At 49.3% G+C, this 22,431-nt stretch overlaps 1 protein-coding gene and 1 pseudogene across 4 annotated transcripts in view; both read left to right on the top strand.

The window, feature by feature from the left end:
• Positions 1 to 22,431, top strand: part of PRKAG2 (protein kinase AMP-activated non-catalytic subunit gamma 2) — a 264,514-nt gene that overhangs the window by 54,237 nt on the left and 187,846 nt on the right. For all 4 annotated transcript variants that reach the window (XM_025452415.3, XM_025452404.3, XM_049094700.1 and 1 more), the window contains exon 2: positions 21,676 to 21,747. In XM_025452415.3, the coding sequence (XP_025308200.1) occupies positions 21,676 to 21,747 (72 nt within the window). The remainder of the gene's footprint in view (positions 1 to 21,675; positions 21,748 to 22,431) is intronic.
• Positions 5,661 to 6,300, top strand: LOC112670656 (transmembrane protein 126A-like; annotated as a pseudogene).

The raw sequence follows: 22,431 nt of genomic DNA, 5'->3' as shown, positions 1-22,431 counted from the left end.
GGGCCTCTGGGCATCCCCTTCCCCACCTCTGGGGCCTTCCTTTATATCTAGGGTCCTCACCCCAGTGCTCCCCAAATTGGCCTTATCCAAGCACTTTTTCTGTCTGACCATCTCTACTCAACCAAAATTTCTTTTTTTTCCTAGGCCATCAGGGCTTTTTTTCTGAGACTAGCTAATCCAGGAATCTACCAGTTCAGAGAAGGGGTTCATTTTGTGGGTTGTCTCTCATGGTTATCATTTAAATATTGCCTTGATCCAGATAAAGGCCTCAGGATAGGAAATTTTTTTTTTAAGATTTATTCACGAGAGACAGAAAGAGAGAGAGAGAGAGAGGCAGAGACACAGGCAGAGGGAGATGCAGAGACACAGGCAGGGGGAGAAGCAGGCTCCCCTTAGGGAGCCTCATGGGGGACTCGATCCTGGATTCCAGAATCATGCCCTGAGCCGAAGGCAGAGGCTCAATTGCTGAGCCACCTAGTCGTACCACAGGATAGGAAATTTAAGCACACATGTAGGATTGTGACACCTCACACTACTGGGGTTTTTACCCTTGGGAGAAATTGGGTTTTTGGCATCTGACACATCTCTCCTCCTATATCTGTAGCACCTGTGTGTCTGGACTGGGTTTTGGGAGGTGAAATGTCAGACTTTCAGATCCCAGGAAGGGGAAGAAAGGACAACTGTTCCCTATCTGATAAATGTAACAAGGTGCTTTGTCACCAGGAGGGCAATTGAAACCAGAGAATTTTGCTGAGAATAAAGTATAACCATCACCCACACTGCACAGCTGCTTCCTGAAAAGTCTACTCACATTGCATGAAAACGCACATTCAGTATTCCAGGATTAATAATGTAGACACCTTCCCTGTGTTCTGTAGATGGTGCATTTTTCTTTTTTTTTCTCCTACAGTATGGGGATGGGTGGTGGCTGGTGGGTCACTTCGTGGTGGGGTTTATTGACCTATGGTTTACATACAATAAAATTCACCAATTTTAAGTGTGCAGCTAGACAGATTGGGCTAAATGTGTACAGTCATGCGACCACCATTTCACTCAGGACAGGGGTTATTTCTATCTCCCTATAGGTCCCATGGGACTCCTCTGCAGTCCGTCTTCTCCCCCAAGCCCTATCCTGAGACTGAGGAGGGGCGTGGGTCTTCTCTCTGAATGCCCTGCATTCCACATGGTTCCAGACACACAGGCAACCTGGCACATGTTTAAATGAATAAATACATAGTGGCTCCAATGTATTTCAAAAATCCTTCCAAGGCTCCTGTGGTTTCTCCCATTCATCCCATGTCTTGCAAGACTGTCTAATAAGCACTTGCTAACACGTAGTTTCTGTGTTCAGTCAGAGTCCAGCTCCCTGATCGGCCATAGACCATCAGTATTACAGAGCCAATGAAATGAAAGCAGGTGGAAGGAGGGCCTAGCCATCCTCATTGCTGCATGGCCACCAGAGTGTGTGCGTTTCTTTTCCACCCCTTGAAAGACTGAAAACATGGCAGGAGCATCCCACCCTAGACCAGAGGCCCCCAACCCACATCACCCCCGACCCCTTACCTTTCTCAGTAATAATAGTATCCTGTCCCTAATAATGGTTTTACTTGCCTGTAAAACCAGGAAAGTATCTTAAGGTAATAGGTAGCATTTTCCTATAATCTCTATGTTAACTCATAAGTGTTATGTGTGTGCATATTTATATATGCCAGCTCATCATTTGATAGGAACTCCCATGATTCCCATTTTATGAATGAGCAAAACTGAGGCACTGGGAAGTTAACTTTCACAGGATTGCATAGTTTTCTGGTCATCTGTTGCTGTATCCCAAGCCACTCAAAACTTGGAAATATGGTTGCGGATCGTCACAGGTCCAGGGGTTGCCTGGCTTAGCCCAGCAGGGCCCGCCTGGCGTTGTGCTTACATTCTAGGCCAGATGGAGGCTGAGGCCGGAGCGCTCTCCATGTTTGTTCGCCCTGTGACAGGTGCCTGGGCTGGTCGGCAGCTAGCTTGAGCTGCCCCGTGGCAGGGTGGTCTCTGGGTAGTTGGATTTTTAACAGCTGGTTTCCCCCCAGGAGATCCAGGGGGAAGCCACAAGGCCTCCAATCATGTGACCCTTCTGCTGCTTTTCTGTCGATCACGGCAGCCCAAACCCAAGGGAGGGAAGGATGGACTACCGTGCAGAACACACTGACTCTGCCTGCAGCATCCCCCCACCCTGCCCCCAGCAGTCTGCTAACTTTGACCATGAGCTGTGGCTGGTTGGGTATACACACCATGAAACACGTTTCCTGGGGCACATGGGTGGATTGTATTCTGTTTTTGTTAATAACAACAATAGAGCCCGTTTGGACTGCATTGATGTCAGGACCTGCGTGTCCTACCTGCAGCTGGATAGAGACTGTCCCACATCTTAGCAGCTCAGGTGCTTCCTCTGTGCTTGATGGCACAGCAAAGATACAATTAAGCAAGTGAAAGGTAGGTGACACAGAGGCCATTTCTCACCCATCTGACAAAAATCTGAAGTTTAGCAGCATAATCTGTTGGTGAAGCTCTGAGGGAGACAGACCCTCTCCTTTGCCATAGCGAGGGCAGAATGGCCCTGTACTAAGAGGAACATGTGGCAGTATTGTCCAGAAATCACCAATCCGTGGCCTTTTGAGCAGCTGTCAGACTTCTGGGGATAACACATCCTAGAAGTAGGAAGAACGCACAACGTTCTCGTGACAGCCTTGTCCTAATGGCCAAAGATTGGAGACTCGGACTGCCACAGGGGCTGGTGCAGCTAGAACATTCCATCCAAAGAAGCATGCCCCAGATACCAGAAATATCTCTGCTGATAGTGAGTGATGTCCTGGGTAAGCAAGCTGTGGGACAGAGTATGTGCATAGCAGGGATACCTAAGTATGAGAGAGACGGAAGGGGCTTGGAGTGTGCAAGCGCATAAGGAAGCCCTAGTAGGATGTGCAACTAATAGTGGTTTCTTTGGGGGCACAACATGGATGGGGCCCAGGGTGGGACCCCAACTTTCCTTTCTTTTTTTTCAAAAATGTTTAAAAGATTTTATTTATTCATGAAAGACACACACACACACACACACACACACACAGAAACAGACACAGGCAGAGGGAAAAGCAGGCTCCATCAGGGAGCCTGATGTGGGACTCCATCCTGGGTCTCCAGTTTCACACCCTGGGCTGAAGGCAGCACTAAACCACTGAGCCACCTGGTCTGCCCCCAACTTTCCTATTATGCATCGTTTTGTTTTCACTTGCAAATCCCATGAATTTAGCTCTTATCCGCCCGCATGCAAAAATTAGCTGGAGAGCAGAGCCATTGCCCTCAGAGTACTCACAATCTCTATAGAGATAGCATTTACAAATAAATCCTGGACAACGCTTGAGTATTTTAAATTCTTTTACTCAAAACTCTTAAAATTCTTAAGGGATAGCTGAAACTCTTGAAATGTGTGGTGTTTGAGATGGTGTCCAACTGGGCTCATTAGGAAGGGCATCACAATCTGTGGGGTTTGAGCCAGTTCTTGGATGAGTAGGTCCTCTTAGCAGTGGGAAAGAGAAAGAGGGAGGTCAGTCCAAACGGGGGTGTCCTGTCAGCTCGCAGGCCTTAGACCGCTGCGCGGGAGGGGAGGACGCTTGCTGGCCCTGACAAGGGGTCTTCGAGCTCCACTGTGGGAACTGCTGACTTAAAATTGTATTGAATCTCTACACAGTTTTCCACAGTGGCTGTACCAGTTCACGCCAACCAACAGTGCAAGAGGGTTCCCCTTTCTCCACATCCTTGCCAACATTTGTTTCCTGTCTTGTTAATTTTCACCATTCTCATTGGTGTGAGGTGGTATCTTGTGGTTTTGATTTGTGTTTCCCTGATGGCAAGTGATGCGGAGCATTTTCTCATGTGCTTGTTGGCCATGTCTATGTCTTCCTCTGTGAGATTTCTGTTCATGTCTTTTGCCCATTTCATGACTGGATTGTTTGTTTCTTTGCTGTTGAGTTTAAGAAGTTCTTTATAGATCTTGGATCCTAGCCCTTTATCTGATAGGTCATTTGCAAATATCTTTTCCCATTCTCTAGGCTGTCTTTTAGTTTTGTTGACTGCTTCTTTTGCTGTACAGAAGCTTTATATCTTGATTAAGTCCCAATAATTTATTTTTGCTTTTGTTTCCCTTGCCTTCATAGATGTATCTTGTAAGAAGTTGCTGTGGCCAAGTTCAAAAAGGCTGTTGCCTGTGTTCTCCTCTAGGATTTTGATGGATTCTTGTCTCACATTTAGATCTTTCATCCATTTTGAGTTTATCTTTGTGTATGGTGCAAGAGAATGGCCTGGTTTCATTCTTCTGCATGTGGATGTCCAATTTTCCCAGCATCATTTATTGAAGAGACTGTCCTTTTTCCAGTGGATAGTCTTTCCTGCTTTGTCGAATATTAGTTGACCATACGGTTGAGGGCGCATTTCTGGGCTCTCTATTCTGTTCCACTGATCTATATGTCGGTTTTTGTGCCAGTACCACACTGTCTTGATGATCACAGCTTTGTAGCACAACTTGAAATCCGGCATTGTGATACCCCCAGCTCTGGTTTTCTTTTTCAATATTCCCCTGGCTATTCGGGTCTTTTCTGATTCCACACAAATCTTTTTTTTATTTTTTTATTTTTATTTTTTGATTCCACACAAATCTTAAGACTATTTGTTCCAACTCTCTGAAGAAAGTCCATGGTATTTTGATAGGGATTATATTGAATGTGTAAAGGTTCCTCAAGGAGTTAAAAATAGAGCTACCCTACAACCCAGCAATTGCATTGCTGGAGATTTACCCTAAAGATACAGATGCAGTGAAAAGTTGAGACCCCTGCACTCCAATATTTATAGCAGTAATGTCCACAATAGCCAAAATGTGGAAGGAGCCTTGGTGTCCATCAAAAGATGATGGATAAAGAAGATGTGGTCTATGTATACAATGGAATATTACTCAGCCATTAGAAATGACAAATACCCACCGTTTGCTTCAATGTGGATGGAACTGGAGGTTATTATGCTGAGTGAAGTAAGTCAATCAGAGAAGGACAAACATTATATGGTTTCATTCATACGGGGAATATAAAAAATAGTGAAAGGGATTAAAGGGGAAAGGAGAGAAAATGAATAGGAAATATCAGAAAGGAAGACAGAACATGAGAGACTCCTGACTGTGGGAAATGAACAAGGGGTAGTGGAAGGGGAGGTGGGCAGGGGGATGGGGTGACTGGGTGATGGGCACTGAGGGGGGCACTTGATGGGATGAGGACTGGGTGTTATACTATATGTTGGCAAATCGAACTCCAATAAAAAAAAAATATGCAAAGAAAAAAAGAAAGAAAAGGAAAGGAAAGAGAAAATCAAGCGATTTTACAACTCCGGGTGTGGGGGTGGGGGTGGGGGTAAGCTGGTTATCTGTATGATGTGTGATGATGATAGCTCCAAGGACTCATCTTTTTAAAATGAAACAACAACCTTGAAAAAAAATTGTATTCAATCAAAGTATGCTGAATTATAGACTGTCACTCTCAAGGAATTCTTGCTTCTTAAAAGCTACCTTTAAAATCATTTGTGTGTGGGACCTGAGCCACATGTCCGCCAAAGATGGCTGTGCTCTAGTTAGTTGAGCAAAAGTTGGCGTGAGCCCCAGAGTGGCTGGAGGAGACTGGTGGAGGCACAAGTGTTGTGACAAGAGCATAAAGCTCCAGGTGGAAAATCACGAACCAGATGATACTGTTGAGGGAAACTTAATTTTCAGTGTCATCACCAGGAAAAATTAACCAAGTCCCAGAAGCAGAAAGGAATCTACTTGAACATGGATCTGTATCTATGGAATTAACTCTTCCCTCTGTGGCCTAATGGCAAATAGTCTTTTTCAACCCATCTTCAGTGTGACACAGGCTCTTATAGGTGCGGTCTTATAATGATCCCAGTTTTGACTGCACACACATCTTACAGAATTTTTGTAGGTTTACCTTTGAGTCTAGGCGATTTGAGTTGTGAAATCTGTACCGTAACACAGGGTCAGTTGGTTGGTCTTGTTTTCGGTGGGCTATGCCCTGTCTTCCTGGCTGTTGCTGGGCACGGTGGCCTAGCAGCCAGGTATGAGTCAGGCCTGCTAACCAAAGAACGGAAACAACTGACTAGATTAGCATTTCTAAGCCTGTCTTCTGAAAGATGTTGTTTCCCATTTTGCTCGGATCTAGACAATATAAACTAATTATAAAGGCTCTTCTGTTACCTGAACCTGGCCTAGAAATTCCGTGACTGTTGAACAAATGTAGAGCCAAAAATAAAATGGTAATGCATAAAAAAAATCCTTTGCATGCAATAACATTCAAAGTTCTGGCGACAGTGTGTAGGCCGGTTGCACATGTCCTGGGTGTACTCAGTGCACCAGGCTAGGGATGTGGCGACCCTAAAGGTTTCAGCCAGGAAGGCTCCTCTTTGGTGTGATTTCATTCTCTAGGCCAGGGAAAGCTGGCCTGTGTGCTCTTCAATTCTGTCCATGAAACCACAAAAGTGGGGCCGTGTGCGCAGGAGGAAGGGCAGCAGGGAACGTCCCTGGAAGCTCTGGTTTCCCTCTCTGCCTATGGGATTTCCCCTTCTTCTCTGTGGACCTCCCCAAGGATGTGCTGCTCCTGCAGATCATCCCCACAGTGGTCCTGGAAGGTCAGAGTCCACTTGGTTCTGGGTGCGAAGATCCGGAGTGGGAAGCTCAGTGCTTTGCACACAGAGGGAGGTGTCCCCCGGGGCCTCATATATGTAAAGGGCAGAGAATATGTGGTCCAGACGCTGCCCAGACACACTGGTGGTGACCACAAGTGAAAACAAGGGGCTGGCCTTGCTAAGGGACAAACAATCCCAAGGGATTCTCTGGCTTTAGGAATATCCCCACAGGACCCAGTCTAGCATCCTCTGTGCTTTTTCAGCAAGAGATAAAGGTCCCAAAGCACTCCAGCAGGGAGTGGATGAGAAAGGCGGAGGACATGCTCAGGAACATGTTTCTTCCTAGCCCCATCCTGGGCACGGGGAGACAGGGTGGTCTGGGGACACGTGCTACGCACGGGGACATGTCAGTGACCGGGTCCTCCTAGGTAGGATATGATGACTTTTAACCTAGTTCTTAGGATGTGAGAAGCAGGCTTTTTTCCTTCCTTGAAAATGCAGAGCCTCAAACAACCCCTGTGTTTTGTACCTGACTCCCTGTGGTGGTAGCAGCTGATCTAGAAGTTTCTGTGCTCTGGTGACTTTGGCCTCCTGTCCAGCATTTTTCTTCCCTCCTGTACTTATATAATGAGCCCCTCCAGAATGGAATGGGTTTGTTGGCAGCAAAAAAAAAACAAACAAGAAACTTAGCAAATTCCTCGTTTGGCTTCGTTAGTACCATGCTTTGTGGCTTTGAGTCCCTCACCAGGGGCCATGTGTTTCTCTGTGTCCACTCAGTCTCCAGGCTGGTGCTGGGATTTGTCCACCCACTCCACACATTGTGCGGCTGCCTGGTGACTCCGGCTGGCACCTGTTTCCATCTGGAGCACGAAGGCCTGAGCCTCACCACTGGGTCCGATGCTGGCCAGCTTGGCCTGACAGAGGGGACCTGGGCTCTCAGAACTTATTAGTGCTCTTGCTCCCTAACCCCACTGGTCACTGTATCCTCATGTATCTTTTCTGCTGGTCACTATATCTCCTCATGTATCTTTTCTGCCAGGAGCTTTAGATGAGATCCCCTCCACTCAGGGCCCCGACTCTGGGCATGCACCTGCTCCCCTGAGTTCTGGAAGCCCTGAGGGCCGTGGATGTGGGGTGAAGTGAGCACGCTCCAGCTCCTGTCCCCAGGTGGAGTGATGTGTGGGTCTCTCAGAGGAGCTGCGGGCAGGCCCCTTCGGCTAGATCGCAGGCTTCCTTCTGTCTCCTGATGCTAACAACAGAGGATGGATGCCGACCCTGGAGTGATGGGTGATTGGTTGGCCTGTGGTACTAAAGCCAGCCCTAGCCACTTGTTGCTATGCTTTTTTTTTTTTTTTTTTTTTCATTAGTAGAGCTTTTTTGAGCAGTTCTAGATTTATAGAACAATTGTATGGAAAGTACAGAGAGTTCTCACACACCGCCTTCCTCTCCTCGCCAGTATCCCTTATTAACAGCTTGCACTATGAGGTATGTTTGTTACAATTGATGAGCTTTTATTAATACATTATTATTGTCATTAACCAAAGCACATAGTTGACCCACCTCCCACGACAGTCTGTTTACTCCACTATATACTGTTACAGTGTCAGAGCAACGGGCCCTAAAAATGCCTGTTTCCCCTTCCGCCACCCCATGGTGGCTCTGACTTACTGGTGTCTGGGGCCAGACCCCATGCCAGGTGGGGACATACAACCCAGGTGTGTGGAAAGGCGTGCTCTTGTCACAGGGCTAGGAATAGGGATGGCCCAGAACAGAATTGGGGGGTTTGGAGGGTGCTTAGGGGATCTTTAGGGTTTGAGCCTGAACACCCTCTATCTCAAATGGGGGACTGAGGACGAGACACGGGAGGTGAGGTTCCAATTGACACATTGGGTCGGGGCAGAAGTTTGTACCCAGGTCTATCATGGAAGGGGGCATAGACCCAGTTCAGCTGCTTTTTTAACAACAGGAACTAAGTAAACAGGACCAGAACGTAAATTGTAAAAAGAGCTAGTCATGTGGTCATTTTGGGTGTCATTTGGTCATTTGGATGTCATTTGGGTATCATGTGGTCATTTTGGGTGTTATTACCCTGGGGACAACTCGGGCCCAGGATGGGGTCCCTGGGACCCTCTGATGTCATGAGCTCTGCATCTCGTTCTGCCTGAGAATTCTGGTCCTTTCTGTGTGGAGCAGCGCGGTGTGAGCCTGATGTGGCCTCGGCAGGCCCTGCCCTGGATGGAGAGGGAAGTGTTGAGATGCCGTCCCCTGGCCCCCCGAGCTCCACTCACCCCCTGCGCCAGGCTCAGGTGGGCAGCGCCCGGAGCCCCTTTGTGCAGAGCACCCACCAGCCTTCAATCAGCAGGACATGGAGGTTTCTGTGGTTCCGGTAAGTCCTTGGAGCAGCTGCCCAGCCCGATGGCCGTGACACGGATGTGGAGGATTCCAGGAAGTAACAAATTCACACAGAGCCCAAGAATGACAGAGAAGGGCATTGTGGAACCAGCGGGTTGGTCGCTGGAAGAAAGATGTGAAAATGCCAACACACTTCCCCTGGAGGATGGCCTCCTAGGCTGGTGATGACTGACATTTACTACAGGCCCACGCTGGGGGCTTATGCTGCACAGCGACTCTAAGATGGTCTTGCTGTCCTCTTATGTAATAGAAACATAAGCTAGAAAGTCAAAATCAGCTAAAAAGAGCAGTGTGACAGAATGAGAATGTGGCTGGAAGTCGCAATACTAGGATGTGGTTCATGATTGTGCCATGTGGCTTTGAGCAGCTCCATCAGATCTCTCTGGACACCCCACCTGGGCTAGAAGGGGATCCATCGACTTGAAGATTTCTGAACTTTTCCAACTGTAATATGCTATGACTGCATCATTTCCCTGGGTTTAGGTGTCAGTAGAGCAGGGGCTCTGCAGCAGGTCTGGGCCAGGTAGGTACAGGTGCTGACAGATACCTGGGGTAACCACCCACTGAGACCCCAAGGGCATAATTGCTCTTCTGGGTCCACTGGTGGTCAGGACCGCTGGGGTTGCCAGAAGCCGAGCTGCCCATGCTGGGTCAGAGCAGCAGTGCCTGCCGATCACAGGGCCAGGGCAGGCACACAGGTGGGGTTGGAGGAAAGGGAAGCAGGGAAGAAATCACCCACCTCCCGCGACAGTAAAGATATGTGGTTCTCTCTCCGTCTGTTTACTCCATGCATATATCTGAGCGCAAAATACTAGAAGAGGTCAGAAGGCTCCAGCCAGGACAGAGGGAAACAGATGGTGTTCATCGTTCCCCACTCTCCTGACATCAGGAGGGACAGGGGGTCAGCCCCTCTGAAATTTAACTGCACTGCTTCAGATTATCCAGGGCACAACTGTGCAGGCCCCCTTGTCCATGGTGCAGTAAGACGCACATTTTATTCTATGCCTGTTTATGTGATCAAAACTTTTATGAAACAATGCAAGGCATCCTTATTTTGTTTAGGTTTATTCATTCATATTTTGATGGTTGTGTATAATCCACTAAGTCGATGTTATGATCTGCTGGTGGGTTTGGACTCTTCGTTTGAAAACTGTGGCCAGGTGCTTCTGGAGCAGCCAGTTTACCCAGGGATAAACAAATAAAAGCACCTTTCTTCATTATGCTTTAGTGCAGGGAGGCCTTTGAATTCCTTTTACGTCCTTGGTGTTTGCTGCTTGCTCTGAACACCTTGTACCATGCTGGCCCAGAGCAGGTGGGTGGCACAGCCAGTAGGCGTGGAGGAGGCATCCTTGGGCATCTGCAGAAAGTAGGAAGGAGCTTTTGATACATGGTGTTATAAATATGGATGTTTGATATTCTGGAATTTCTGAGCTGGCAACCTTTGTGGATATCGGCTCAGCCGCTGGGCCAAGCCCCAGAGCCTCGCTGGGGAGGTGGTTGGGAACAGAAAGGAGGTCTCTGAGCCTGACGCTTGCACAAGACCCTCCTGTAGACAGGAGGGTGTGTCTCAGGACCAGCCAGCAGCGTTGTGACCTTATAAAAATGTTCCCTGCGTGCCCAGTTTGGCTCTAATTTGCGGTGTCCCTCCTGCAGTTTGCCTTCCAGCACAGACCCAAACCATCTGGTTTTCCCTGTAGGGCCAGCACTGCCTGCAGGGTGCTAGGCCAGGAGGGGGTAGGTCTCGAGTCTGACACAGGGCCCTTTGGGTCTGTGGGACAGGGACCCAGTAGCACCTCCACTTTCCCTCATTGTTGTTTTTCCTCGTGAAGGGAGCACAGAAGGGTGGGCGCCCCTGTGACTAGAGTCACCCAGCTGGCCAGGCAGTGCAGGGCACCCACAGAGGGTTCAATGCCACAGTGTTGGTCAGCGGTGTGGCATTTACTTGTGCATAATTAAACCCTCTTCAGAAACCCAGATTTGGTCTTTTCAAACCTCATCTCAAGATTTGTCTTAGCAAAAGAGTAAAATGTCAGAGCTGAAAACAGCCCTAGAAATGAAGGGCTATCCATCCTCTCCCAGATGGCTCACAGTTTCAATCTGTACTCACCCCTAGGAGGCCCGAGCAATCCAAGATATGCCCTGGGAGGTCATTGCCTTATCATAAGACCTTGGTGTTGACCATACTCTGAGCCGTCATAGTTCCCCAGTACCTCAGTACAAACGAGCCAGCGTATTAGCACCTTTGCCAGGATTGGTTTTGTTTCAGGGAAAGACAAATTCTCATTTGAGTCCTGCTGTGTGCCTGGCACTGTGGAGGAATGAGTCGCTCAAGTGACCCAGACGAGGTCCTCGCTGTCAACCGACTGCTGGTATCTGAGGGAGAGGGGCCTGTAGACAAAATAACAGCGTGAGCAGATGCCTGGCGAGCATCTTCATGACACTCAGCCGGCCAGTGGCCTAAGAGTGACTGTGTTCATGTCACAGGTGATGCCTGAGGGGATGACTGTGGAGCTTTCCTAAATCTGCTGCTCTTCGTGTGTGTGGCACAGGTTCTTCCTGGACAGTCAGAATGGGCCTATCGGGGTTGCTTCCTGTTTTTCACTCAACTCTGCTGGGATGGACAGCCTTTCCTATCTGTCTTCATCCTCTCGTCCAGGATCCTGGACTTCCTTTGGGGATTTCTGGTATCCCTTGGCAAAGTGAAGGCTCAGCTGTGTGTACAGAGACCCCCTCCCTGGGCCCCAGTCTCCTTCCTGGGGGTGGCCAAGAGTCTCTCCATAGCTGCCCCTGCTGCCTGGACCCTTATCCAGGGCTGGCCCCCCCTCAATGACTCTCCAGGGAAACAAGAAGGAAGAGAGAGATGTGTCCAATACATATCCTCTGTATACACATATTAACATTAACATTACATGTTATTAACTAATGTTTCATAATAATATGTTTATTATATGTCCTTAATATATGTATCTATGTTGTGTATCCTTAATATAGATTATTACAAATTAATACAATAAGTGTACATAATACATAACTAATATAGAAACATATATAATATTCTATATATCCACACATGAAGGGGTTTGTTTTGAGGACTTAGCTCCTGTGTGTGTGGGGCTGCTAAGCCCTAAATCCCGGGGTAGGTTGACAGGTAGAGGTGTAGGCAGGACCTGATGCTGAGGTCTTGGGGCAGGATCCCTTATCCCTTCTTCTTTGAAAACCTCTTTTTCCTCCAAGGCCTTCATTTGATTGGGTGAAACCCACTCACTTTAGGGAGAATCATCTCTTTTATGTAAAGTCAGTGACCATAGATGCTTATCTCCAGGGACCTTCACAGCAGCATCTGGATTGGTGCTTGGCTGAGTCACTGGAGCTATGGCCTGGCCAAAGTGATGTGTAAGACAAGCCGTCACGGATTCTGTGATGGCACTTGGTTGGCAGAGCCCACAGCTCCCCTTCTGTGATATCTCCCCCCCTCTCATCCCCTGGCTTGGGCCAGAGATACCACCTGTGGAGATGTGGATTGTTCTGGACTGAGGAAGCAACGTTCTATCCAGGTCACACCTGTTGGTAGCCCAGGGGAGGTGGTTGCCCCAGACCTGAGCCTTGCTCCTCACCATCTCCGGGGCCTTCCCAGCCCTTGCCTGCCTCCTCCCTCCTGGGTTGGGAGAAGACAGCAAACAGGGTTGATTCTAGTTTCTAATCCTCAGCAGAAGTTTGCAGAGGCCAGATTCAACCTGGCCTGCAATGTGTGTACCTTTAAGGGGTTGCTCTGGGACCTGAGCAAGCAGGGGATGGGGAGGGGGCCCTGGGCATGCAGATTGGGGGTCTTCAGGCCTTCCAGAACACAGGTCCCTGGAGGCTGCATTGGAGCCACCGTCCCCTCTGCACAGAGTCCTCAGCTGTAAGGCCAGGAGTCCGTGGGGACCTTCATAATAGTCAAGCAAAGGCTGCCTACCTTAAAGCAGGGCGAGGCCAGCTACCTTTTGACAAGAAGAGAGCAAGAGCAGCTGGCCCTTGGTTATCCCTCCTTAGAACTGCTCACACAAGTTATCAATCACCCTGTCTTTCAGCGTGAGGATGGGGTCAAGGTGGCTTTCTAATTATAAGGAGGAGCAGCTAGTGTCTTTTTTTTTTTAAGATTTTATTTATTTGTTTGTTTGTTTGTTTGTTTGAAAGAATAAGAGAGTAAGAGTAAGAGAGGAGGAGGCAGGCTCCCCATTGAGCAGGGAACCCAACGCAGGGCTTGATCCCAGAACCTCAACAGATGCTTAACCAACTGAGCCACCCTGGTACCTTGTCTTATTTTTTTTAATTTAAGACTTTATTTATTTATTCATGAGAAACACAGAGAGAGAGGCAGAGACACAGGCAAAGGGAGACAAAGGCTCCCTGCAGGGAGCCCGATGCAGGACTCAATCCCAGGACCCTGGGATCATGACCTGAGCCAAAGGCAGACGTTCAGCGGCTGAGCCACCCAGGTATCTCTGCAGCTGGTATCTTTACAGAACCTTTGCAAATTGATTTCATGCCTAGGTTGAGTGGGGCATAACAGACCACCTGGGCTTCCCAGGTTGTGACAGTTGACCCGGGACTTGGGACCGTGTTCTGGTGATGTCCCGTGTCCTCCAGTCGTGACTGCTGAAACCGGATATGTCCTTGGCCAATGGCCCTCACAAACCCCACACTGCACGGTACCTGCCATCCAGCCTCACTTTACAGATTGAACACCCACAGCTCCTGGAGGTGAAAACAATCCTCTGCACACGACAGCTGAGGGCGAGCGGAGGCTTCTTGGCCACCTCAGTGTGAGGGTGCTGTGAGAGAAGGCTTTGCTGTGTGCTGCTGATGTCGAGCTAGGGAAGCCACTGCGGGGGTGGGGGGGAGTGGGAAGAGGTACGTCCTTAGCGCTGGGGCAGGGCCAGGCCGCCGTACTTCGACCTTGTCCAGGGCCCAGGGCTCCTTCCTTTGGAGAAGGGCCAGCCCAGAGCCACAGCTGAAGTACTTTCCTTGGCACAGAGGCCCAGGGTGGTCAGTGGGGTAGCTCAAGCCGGCTGTGTGCCTCAGTCAGGACCCTCAGGTGGGGGGCACGGGGCTGGCAGGGTGGCAGCAGGAGTGAGAAATAGTGGTTTACTTTTCTACATCAGGAAGTCTCTCAGACTGCAGTCAGAAACCACGAGTCCTCTGTGGAAAATAAAGAACTCTGGACCTTCTCTGAGAGTTAAGTTTAGGCTTTCCCTAATTTGGCCCCCGTCCCGCCCCTTTTGCCGAGTTCCAGCAATTCAGGGTTTGTTCCTTATTTTTCTGAGAGCAGTTATATAATGCAAATGTTTTTCAAAGGCTCCGATTGACCATGGTTCTGGCCACCACCCCCACCTTGGTACCAAGAACTGCCTGTTGGGCGGTTTTGAGGGATTGCGCAAACCCGGTCCATCTGGAGACACCTCACTTGTGCCTTCCGCCTGAGCTTCTTGCCAAGGCCTCACTGCGAGGGATGGACCTCAAGCCACGGGACCTCAGGCTCCTGACGAGGCTGTCCCATGGAGTGATGGGGACAGGGACAGCCGGGGAGACCAGCGGGGCAGGGGTGTCCTGTGTGGGACCCAAGCGACTGTCTCCTGCTGATTTTGAGGACGCTTAGTCATAGCTTTCCAGGAAGCATACTGAGCATCGTGAGGACGCACCTGGCATTTGTGCCCATTACCCAGGTGCTTGAAATTGGGAGGACTTAGAAACCCACTGAGTAACCAGAGGTCAGCTCTTAGGAAGCAGGTGAAGAGGTTCGTCAGGATAGAAAGAAGTGCAGCTGGGTCTTAACCAACTCATGGTTGAGGTACCTATAACGGAGCACAGGACATGCCCCCACCCCTCCACCGGAGCAGCCCACATCGGGGAGACTCTGCCCCCAAACACTGAGCTTTGAAAGCAGTGGAGATGATTTGGCAGTCTGAGAGTAGAAAAAAATTATTTTTATGACTAATCATAGATGGTGAGAAGCTGCAGTTTATTTTCAAGCTAGCAGTCCTGCTCCAAAGTGCTCCCAGGGGAACACCTGGGTGGCTCAGTGGTTGAGCATCTGCCTTCGGCTCAGGGTGTGATCCTGGGGTCCTGGGATTGAACCCTGCATTGTGCTCCCCTCGGGGAGCCTGCTTCTCCCTCTGCCTGTGTCTCTGCCTCTCTCTGTGTGTCTCTCATGGATAAATAAATTCTTAAAAAAATAAAATAAAGCACTCCCAGGATCCCAGGATGATGATTAGTTCAGCGATAAACACCAAGACTGGGAGCTCAGAGGCCTCTTCTGGAATCTTCTAGTTAAACCCTCTCACTTGACAGATGAAAAAGTGAACTCAACATACCCGAGACCGCCCCTGCCGCCCCCTCTCCCTGCAACTGCCCATTCCCGACAGTGAACAACAGAGTTGAGGCTGGAAGTCAGCCTCCTGGCTCCTTACTCGTGCTCAGGTGGTGTTCTCGAGTACGGAGGGATGCAGGACCCAGCTGTTCCCCTGACGGCGCCCACCATCAGCTGTCCCCAAGCCCGGGGTGGCTCCCAGTGTCACTGCTGCTCTGTGTACTCAGGTCTGCTCCGCAGGAGCGGAGAATGAAAACCATCCCAGATGTGTTCCTTCCGCAGTAGGAATCAGCCTGCTGGTAACTGCACTGGAATGTTCTATCATGACCCTGATATCTAAAACCCTTAGTCGGCCCTCAGGTGCAGGCTACGGGCCCCTGACATTGGCAGCCTTTCTGTTTGTCCTGTATTTGTGCTTTTGTCAGGCTTCTGCCCCGGGGCGTCCCAGCTGCATCAACAAAGAGTTTTGTAAGATGAAGCATCAGATCAGGAATACTGAAGGGCCAGACCGCATCTGATCAATACCCACTTACCTCACACCTTCTCTCAAAGCTAAACCATGAGTAAGACAGCCCCCGTCCTTCAGGAGTTCACAGATCAGTTTGGGATAATTGCCAGAGGAGTGGGAGAGCTGCAAATAAGACCCCAAACCACACAGACTGTAGACCTGCCACAGTGGGGAGTGGTGGCATTTGGTGGGGGTGGTTCTGCTATCAGAATTACTTTTCATTTGGAGTAGGCCTCAAAGAGAAAGCATTGTAAGCTGTTTCGGGGAATGAATCACTGAACTGCACAAATCCTCACGCATCCTTGTCTTCCCCCTGAGGGTGTACTGTACCCACGATACCCATTTTGCAAGGAAGAGCTCTACATCTTCACAGCCTCTGATACCAAGTGTGGTTTTGGTTAATGGAGCTGAGCCATCCCAAGGAGGTGGTGGGACTTAACAGAAAGAGCTCTGAGCTGGGAGTAGGTGGTCCTGGCCTATAGGGCCTGCTTGCTGCTGTCTGGTTGTCCAGCTTGGGCAAGTGGTTTAACCTCTCTGACTCTCAGCAGCTTTGGCTCTAGATTGGCATGGTTCTGCTTGCCCACCCTACTGGTATGGGCTGCTTCAAGGACCAGGGGAAGATTTAATAAGGCACATTAATGGCAGATTAATGACAGCTCTGTTGCTGATATCTTTTTTGTGGTAGGATGTTGGCTTTTGCCTGAATTTCTGAAGAGGGTTAGGGATGGAAGGGATGTTAAATGGGCTACTTGTAAGGTCCACTCACATCTCAGGAATTTTCTTAGGGCTTTTCTCTCTTATCCTTATGCTTTCCTGACAGGTGACTTTAGCGGCCCGTATCCTGAAAATTAACTTTCCCCAAAGATTCTGATATACATCTCCAGAGCACATGGTCAAGGTCTAAAATAAGAGTATGTGCAGCTGATGACAATCCCAGAGTCTCTTGGCAGCAACCAAGTCTTAAATGTCTCTTAGCGCCTCAACATTGGCCAGCGAAATGCCCACCCAGCGCCAGGACTGGCCTGGCTGGCAGACCAGAAAAGGAGGTTTCAGGGGTGGCAGGGAGAAGATGAATCAGTGAGGAAAGCACGGAGCTCTGCTGGGAGTTTAATATTTAGAAATCACATGAACAGGCCAGGCTCCAGGAGCCTTGGCCTTCTGGAATGAGCTAGGAGGCCAGGTCTCAATTATTCCACCAGCTAATAGCCTTGTGGCCATAGCTGCCATTAGAAATTTCCCCATACCTGGCCTTCAAGGTGTGCACTCTTTCTTGGTGAGCTCTGAGAGATGAGAGCCAAGATTAGAATCATGGAATGTGGGGTGGAGGAGCCTTCCAGCAAAGCCCGCCGCTCATGCCAGGGGACTTCCCTGTAGGGATGCTCGACCGAGCAGGCATGCAGTGCTGGGAGGCAGGCCCACAGCCGTAGTTGGATGGCTTGGTGCTTTCATGAGCTCGCACTGGTCAGAAGGAGCTGCAGGGGACTGGCTGCAGCCCCTCTTCATGGTCACCCCGGGCTCCAGGCCTCCTGCGATAGGAGCTGGACCAGCATCCCCATCTTTCCTCTTTCAAGGCTGTCTAACCTGAGTCATTTCACCGCTGGGGGCCTTGGTTGCTAGAGCATGATGGTTCTGTGAGGAACAAATGAGTATTTGTGAAAAGGCTGTCACGTGTGGAAACTGTTGTACTGCACCAATGTTCGAGGGTAATGATTATTTGAAACCAGAGAAGAATGTACTCATTAAAATGGGAGATAAGCACCCACACCTGGTTCCTCCTCACTTCCTGGTGAACTGCAGCCATGTGGGCCCCATTGGCACAGCCTGTACGGCCCCCCGCACTGGCTGGCCAGGGGAAGGGGTGCCGATTCGAAGGCTTTGCGTGCCTGCTGCATGCCAGGCAAATGCAGGCAGACAACAGTAAGAGAAATAGGTCTCCCTTGCCCCTGATGAATTCAAAGTCTAGTTAGAGAAACAGACTGATAAAGGATCATAATAGGGCACGATAAGTCCGTCTACAGTTGTGTAATAAAAGTCCATCTTCAGTTGTGTGATAAAGCTTCGTCTAAAGATAAGAGAATAATGAATTCTGCCTGAGGGTGGGTCCCTGCCAGAGATAGTGTGTGAATTGGGCTTTGCCAGGCACAGAGAAGTTCACCTGTGAACTAGGATTGCTGGTTGGGGGAAATGCAGCAGAGCCCGGGAAGGCAAAGAGCTTGGAGCATCTGAAGGATGGCAGCCAGCACTGGCCATTCATGCATGGCCTTGGGCCAGGCTGTGTCCTGGAGGGGGCTAAAGGAAAGCAGGGTCTGTTCTCCAGGGAGGGGTGGACGGTTGCCAAAGAGCAGGCCTTGAACTGAGGTGTGTGAGGACGGGAGATGGTGTCCTGTGTCCAAAGACACAACCGTGTTCACGAGAACCACAGCAGTCCACCCGGGGTGCTAAGCACATCAGAAATAAGGCTGCAGAGGTCTCCATGGGGCCTGGTAGAAAGCTCCTGGCTATGGCTCCTCCCAACAGTCACCTGTAGGTAGCCGGTGGCTCTCCACCTGGGCCATCAGCAGAATGATGGAGATGCCCATACCTCACAGTGGACTTATCAACTCCCTTCTGTGCTGGGGCCTAAGCTCCCCAGGTGCAACCGGGTCAGAGACCACTGACATAAACATGAGAGGAGGCCAAGTCTGAAATCTCACCAGCGTGTTCCAGTTGGCCAGGTATGGAAGCCATTGCCAGGTCCTCAAGGCATTAGGGGAGGGGCCGATGTAATAGAATAAGACCCACACTTTTAGGGATTACTCTTCAAGCAGAGGTTTGGAGATGGCCTGAAAGTGACGAGTCTGAAAGTCTTGGGAGAACAATTAGGCAGCTTGAGAGAGCCGAGGGAAGAGGGATTTGGATCCTAGCAGCAGAGGGGTTGAGGGTGGGTGACAGAATGGGTTACAGGAAAGCCTGGGTACACAGGGAGCTATAAAACATTGTTGATTGAAATTACAGAAGACACAAATAAGAGGAGAGATATCTCATGTGTGTGGATTAGTAGATTCAATATTGTCAAGATATCAGTACTATCCAAAGTCATCTACAGATTCAGCACAATCCTTGACAAAAATCTCAAAATGGCATCCTTTTTTTTTTTTTTTTTTGAATAGAAAAATCTGTTCTAAATGGATTGTATGCAAATACCAGGAATCCTGAGTAGCCAAAACAAATTTTTTGGGGAAAAAAGAACGAAGTAAGATGTTTCATGGTCCCTGATTTCAAAACTTATTACAAAGATATAGTAATTAAAACAATGGTGCTTGCATGAAGACAGACATATAGACCAATGAAATGGAATAGAGAGCCCCCAAATAAACTCTCACATAATGTGGCGAGATGATTTTGTGACAAGAGTGCCAAGACCATTCAATGGGAAAAGACAATCTTTTCAGTGCATGGTGTTGGGAACATTGAAGATCAGCATGTAGAAGAATGAAGTTGGGCCCTAATTTTATACCACAGAGAAAAACTCAGAACAGGTCACAGACCTACATATAAGAGCAGAAACTAGAAAGTCTTAGAAGACAGCATGAGGGAAGAGCTTCATGACATTGGATTTGGCAATGAAGCCTTGATTATGACACCAAAAGCACCTGCAACAAAGTAGAAATAGATTACCTCAAAATTAATAGCTTCTGTGCATCAAAGGACACCGTCAATAGAATGAAAGGCAACCTACAGAATGGGAGAAAATATTTGCAAATCATACATCTGATAGAAGGTTAGTGTCCAGAATATAGAAAGAACACCTACAATATCGACAGCAAACAGCGCGGTTGAAAAATCGTCAAAGGACTTCTTGAACAATTTTCCGAAGAAGATACAACAGTTGCCAAAAGCACCTGAACAGATGCTCAACATGACCAAGCATTAGGGAAACTCAGATCCAAACCACAATGAGATATCACCCGACACCTGTTAAGATGGTTAATATAAAAACAAAACTAAATCCAGACAGCAGCAAGGGTTGGTGAGGATGTGGAGAAATCAGAATGCTCGTTCACTGTTGGTGGGGATGCAAAGTGGGGCCCCTGCTATGGAGAGCAGGCTGACGGTTCCTCAGAAATATTAAAATTGAATTACTGTGTGATCCAGCAACCCCACTTCTGGGTGTTTACCCAAAAGAACTGCAAGTAGGATCTCAATGAGGTATTTATATATCTATTGTATTCAATAGAATACGCCGTTCGGGCTGCCTATTACAGAGTATGCCAGGACTGGGTGGCTTTCTTTTTTCTCACAGTTCTGGAGGCTGGAAGTCCAAAATCAAGGGGTCGGCAGGGTTGTTGTCTTCTGAGACTCTCCCTGCCTCGTCGATGGCCATCTTCTGTCTGTGTCTCCACATGGCCTTTCATTTGTGTCTGTGTCCTAATCTCTTCTTACAAGGCCAATAGCCATACTGGGATCAAGGCCCACCCATATGACCTTATTTTAACTTAATTACCACTTTCAAGACCCTATCTCCAAATACAGTCACATTCTGAGGTTCTGGGAGTTACAGCTTCAGTCTGTGCATTTGGGCAGTTGCAGGGAGACACAACACTTGTGTTCACAGACGGCAGCATTATTCACAACAGCTGAAAGGTAGAAGCAACCCAGGTGTCGCCTGATGGTTGAATGGGTAAGCAAATTGTGGTACATCCATACAATGGAGTATTATTCACTTTTAAAAGGAAAGAAAGTCTGACATAGGCCACAATGTGGAGGAACATTGACATTAATGCTTAAGTAAAAATATTCCAATCACAAAAAAGGCAAACACCCTGTGGTTCCACTCAGACAAAGTCCTGACCTTGTCATATCTGTAGAGATAGAAGGCAGGATGATGGGTGTCAGGCTCTGGGGGAAGGGGTGGGGGGTTGTCTCATGGGACAGAGTTTCTGTTTTGTAAGGTGAAAAAGTTCTGGAGGCAGATGGTGATGGTGGCACGGTGTAAGTGTACCTGACACCACTAAACTGTACTTAAAATGGCTAAAATGGTTAAGTTTTATGTTATGGGTATTTTACCACAATAAAAAAGGAAAAGAAGAAAGGTTGAGGACTCAGGCAAGTTCCCCTGGTAGACTTCCCAGTCTACCCTGGTGGGGCTCCTCTCTGGGGTGTGGAGGGGGTCACCAGGTGAGACTAGGGGGAAGGAGGAGCAGAGCTGAGGCCCCTGTGTCACACAGCAACACTGACCATTCCATACCAGCCACCAGCCAGGCGCTCCTCCCCATGAGGCCCCCATCATCCCCTCACCAGGAAGATATGCTACCTGGACTGCTTCCTCCAGGGACCCATATTCTGTGCCACTAGATGAAGTCCTGCCCACCAGCTCTCCCAGGGTGCTGTGAAGGCTTGCCCTCCACTCCTGCTTTCCTGCTGGGGCGCCTTCCCTCCTGCCTCCAGTCCCACTTCTTCTCCTTGCTCCTTCCAGGGTGATGAGGGGTAGTCGCCTCAAGTTCTGAAAGGGATTGTGAGCGTGGTCAGGGTCTTTGAGGAAGCCAGCATGTTGTCACCCCTTCTTTTATTCCCCTTGCATCCACACCTCTCCCTGGTGGCCACGGTTTATGGGGGACTCAAGATGGGGGTGTGGTATGTGCATGGAGCCAGTGCTGTCCCTGGATGAGGCTGGATGGATACCTGAGGGCTGTTCCGTTGACCATGTGCTCTCTTTTCATCCTAGGACCTGAGTTCCTTTGCCATGCCACTCCTGGATGGAGACCTGGAGAGCTCAGAAAAGCATTCTTCCCGTAAGGTAGGGCTGCCTTTCTCACAGCTTCTCACAGCTCACCTGAGGTGCCACTGAGCAAGGTTCCCTCGGTGAGAACCCAGGACAAATGTCTACCCACCTCATCCTCTTGTGCTCCCACCTGCTCATCCACCTGTGTTCTCCCCTCATCCTCCTGTGCTCCCTCCTGCCCATCCACCTATGCTCCCCCCTCATCCTGTGTTCTCCCCTCATCCTCCTGTGTTCCCACCTCATCCTCCTGTGCTCCCACCTGCTCATCCACCTGTGCGCTCCCCTCATCCACCTGTGTTCTCCCCTCATCCTCCTGTGCTCCCACCTCATCCTCCTGTGCTCTCACCTCATCCTCCTGTGCTCCCACCTCATCCTCTTGTGCTCCTATCTGCCCATCCGCCTGTGCTCCCACCTCCTCTTCCTGTGCTCCCACCTCATCCTCCTGTGCTCCCACCTTATCCTCTCCTGCTCCCACCTGCCCATCCACCTGTGCTCCCACCTGCCCATCCGCCTATACTCCCACCTGCTCATCTGCTTGTGTTCTCCCCTCATCCTTCTGTGCTCCCACTTGTGCTCCCACTTGCACTCCCACCTGCTTACCGACTGGTGCACCCCTCACATGGCCATGCCCCTTGTACCTGCGGGTGTCTAATTTGAGAGCCTCTTGGGCTTTGCTCCCTTCTCTCCTCCATCTGGGTT

The sequence above is a fragment of the Canis lupus genome, chromosome 16 (assembly GCF_003254725.2).
Source record: "Canis lupus dingo isolate Sandy chromosome 16, ASM325472v2, whole genome shotgun sequence".
NCBI classification, from domain to species: domain Eukaryota; kingdom Metazoa; phylum Chordata; class Mammalia; order Carnivora; family Canidae; genus Canis; species Canis lupus.
The sequence above is the reverse complement of the archived record's forward strand: the minus strand, read 5'-3'. Positions and strand labels throughout refer to the sequence as shown.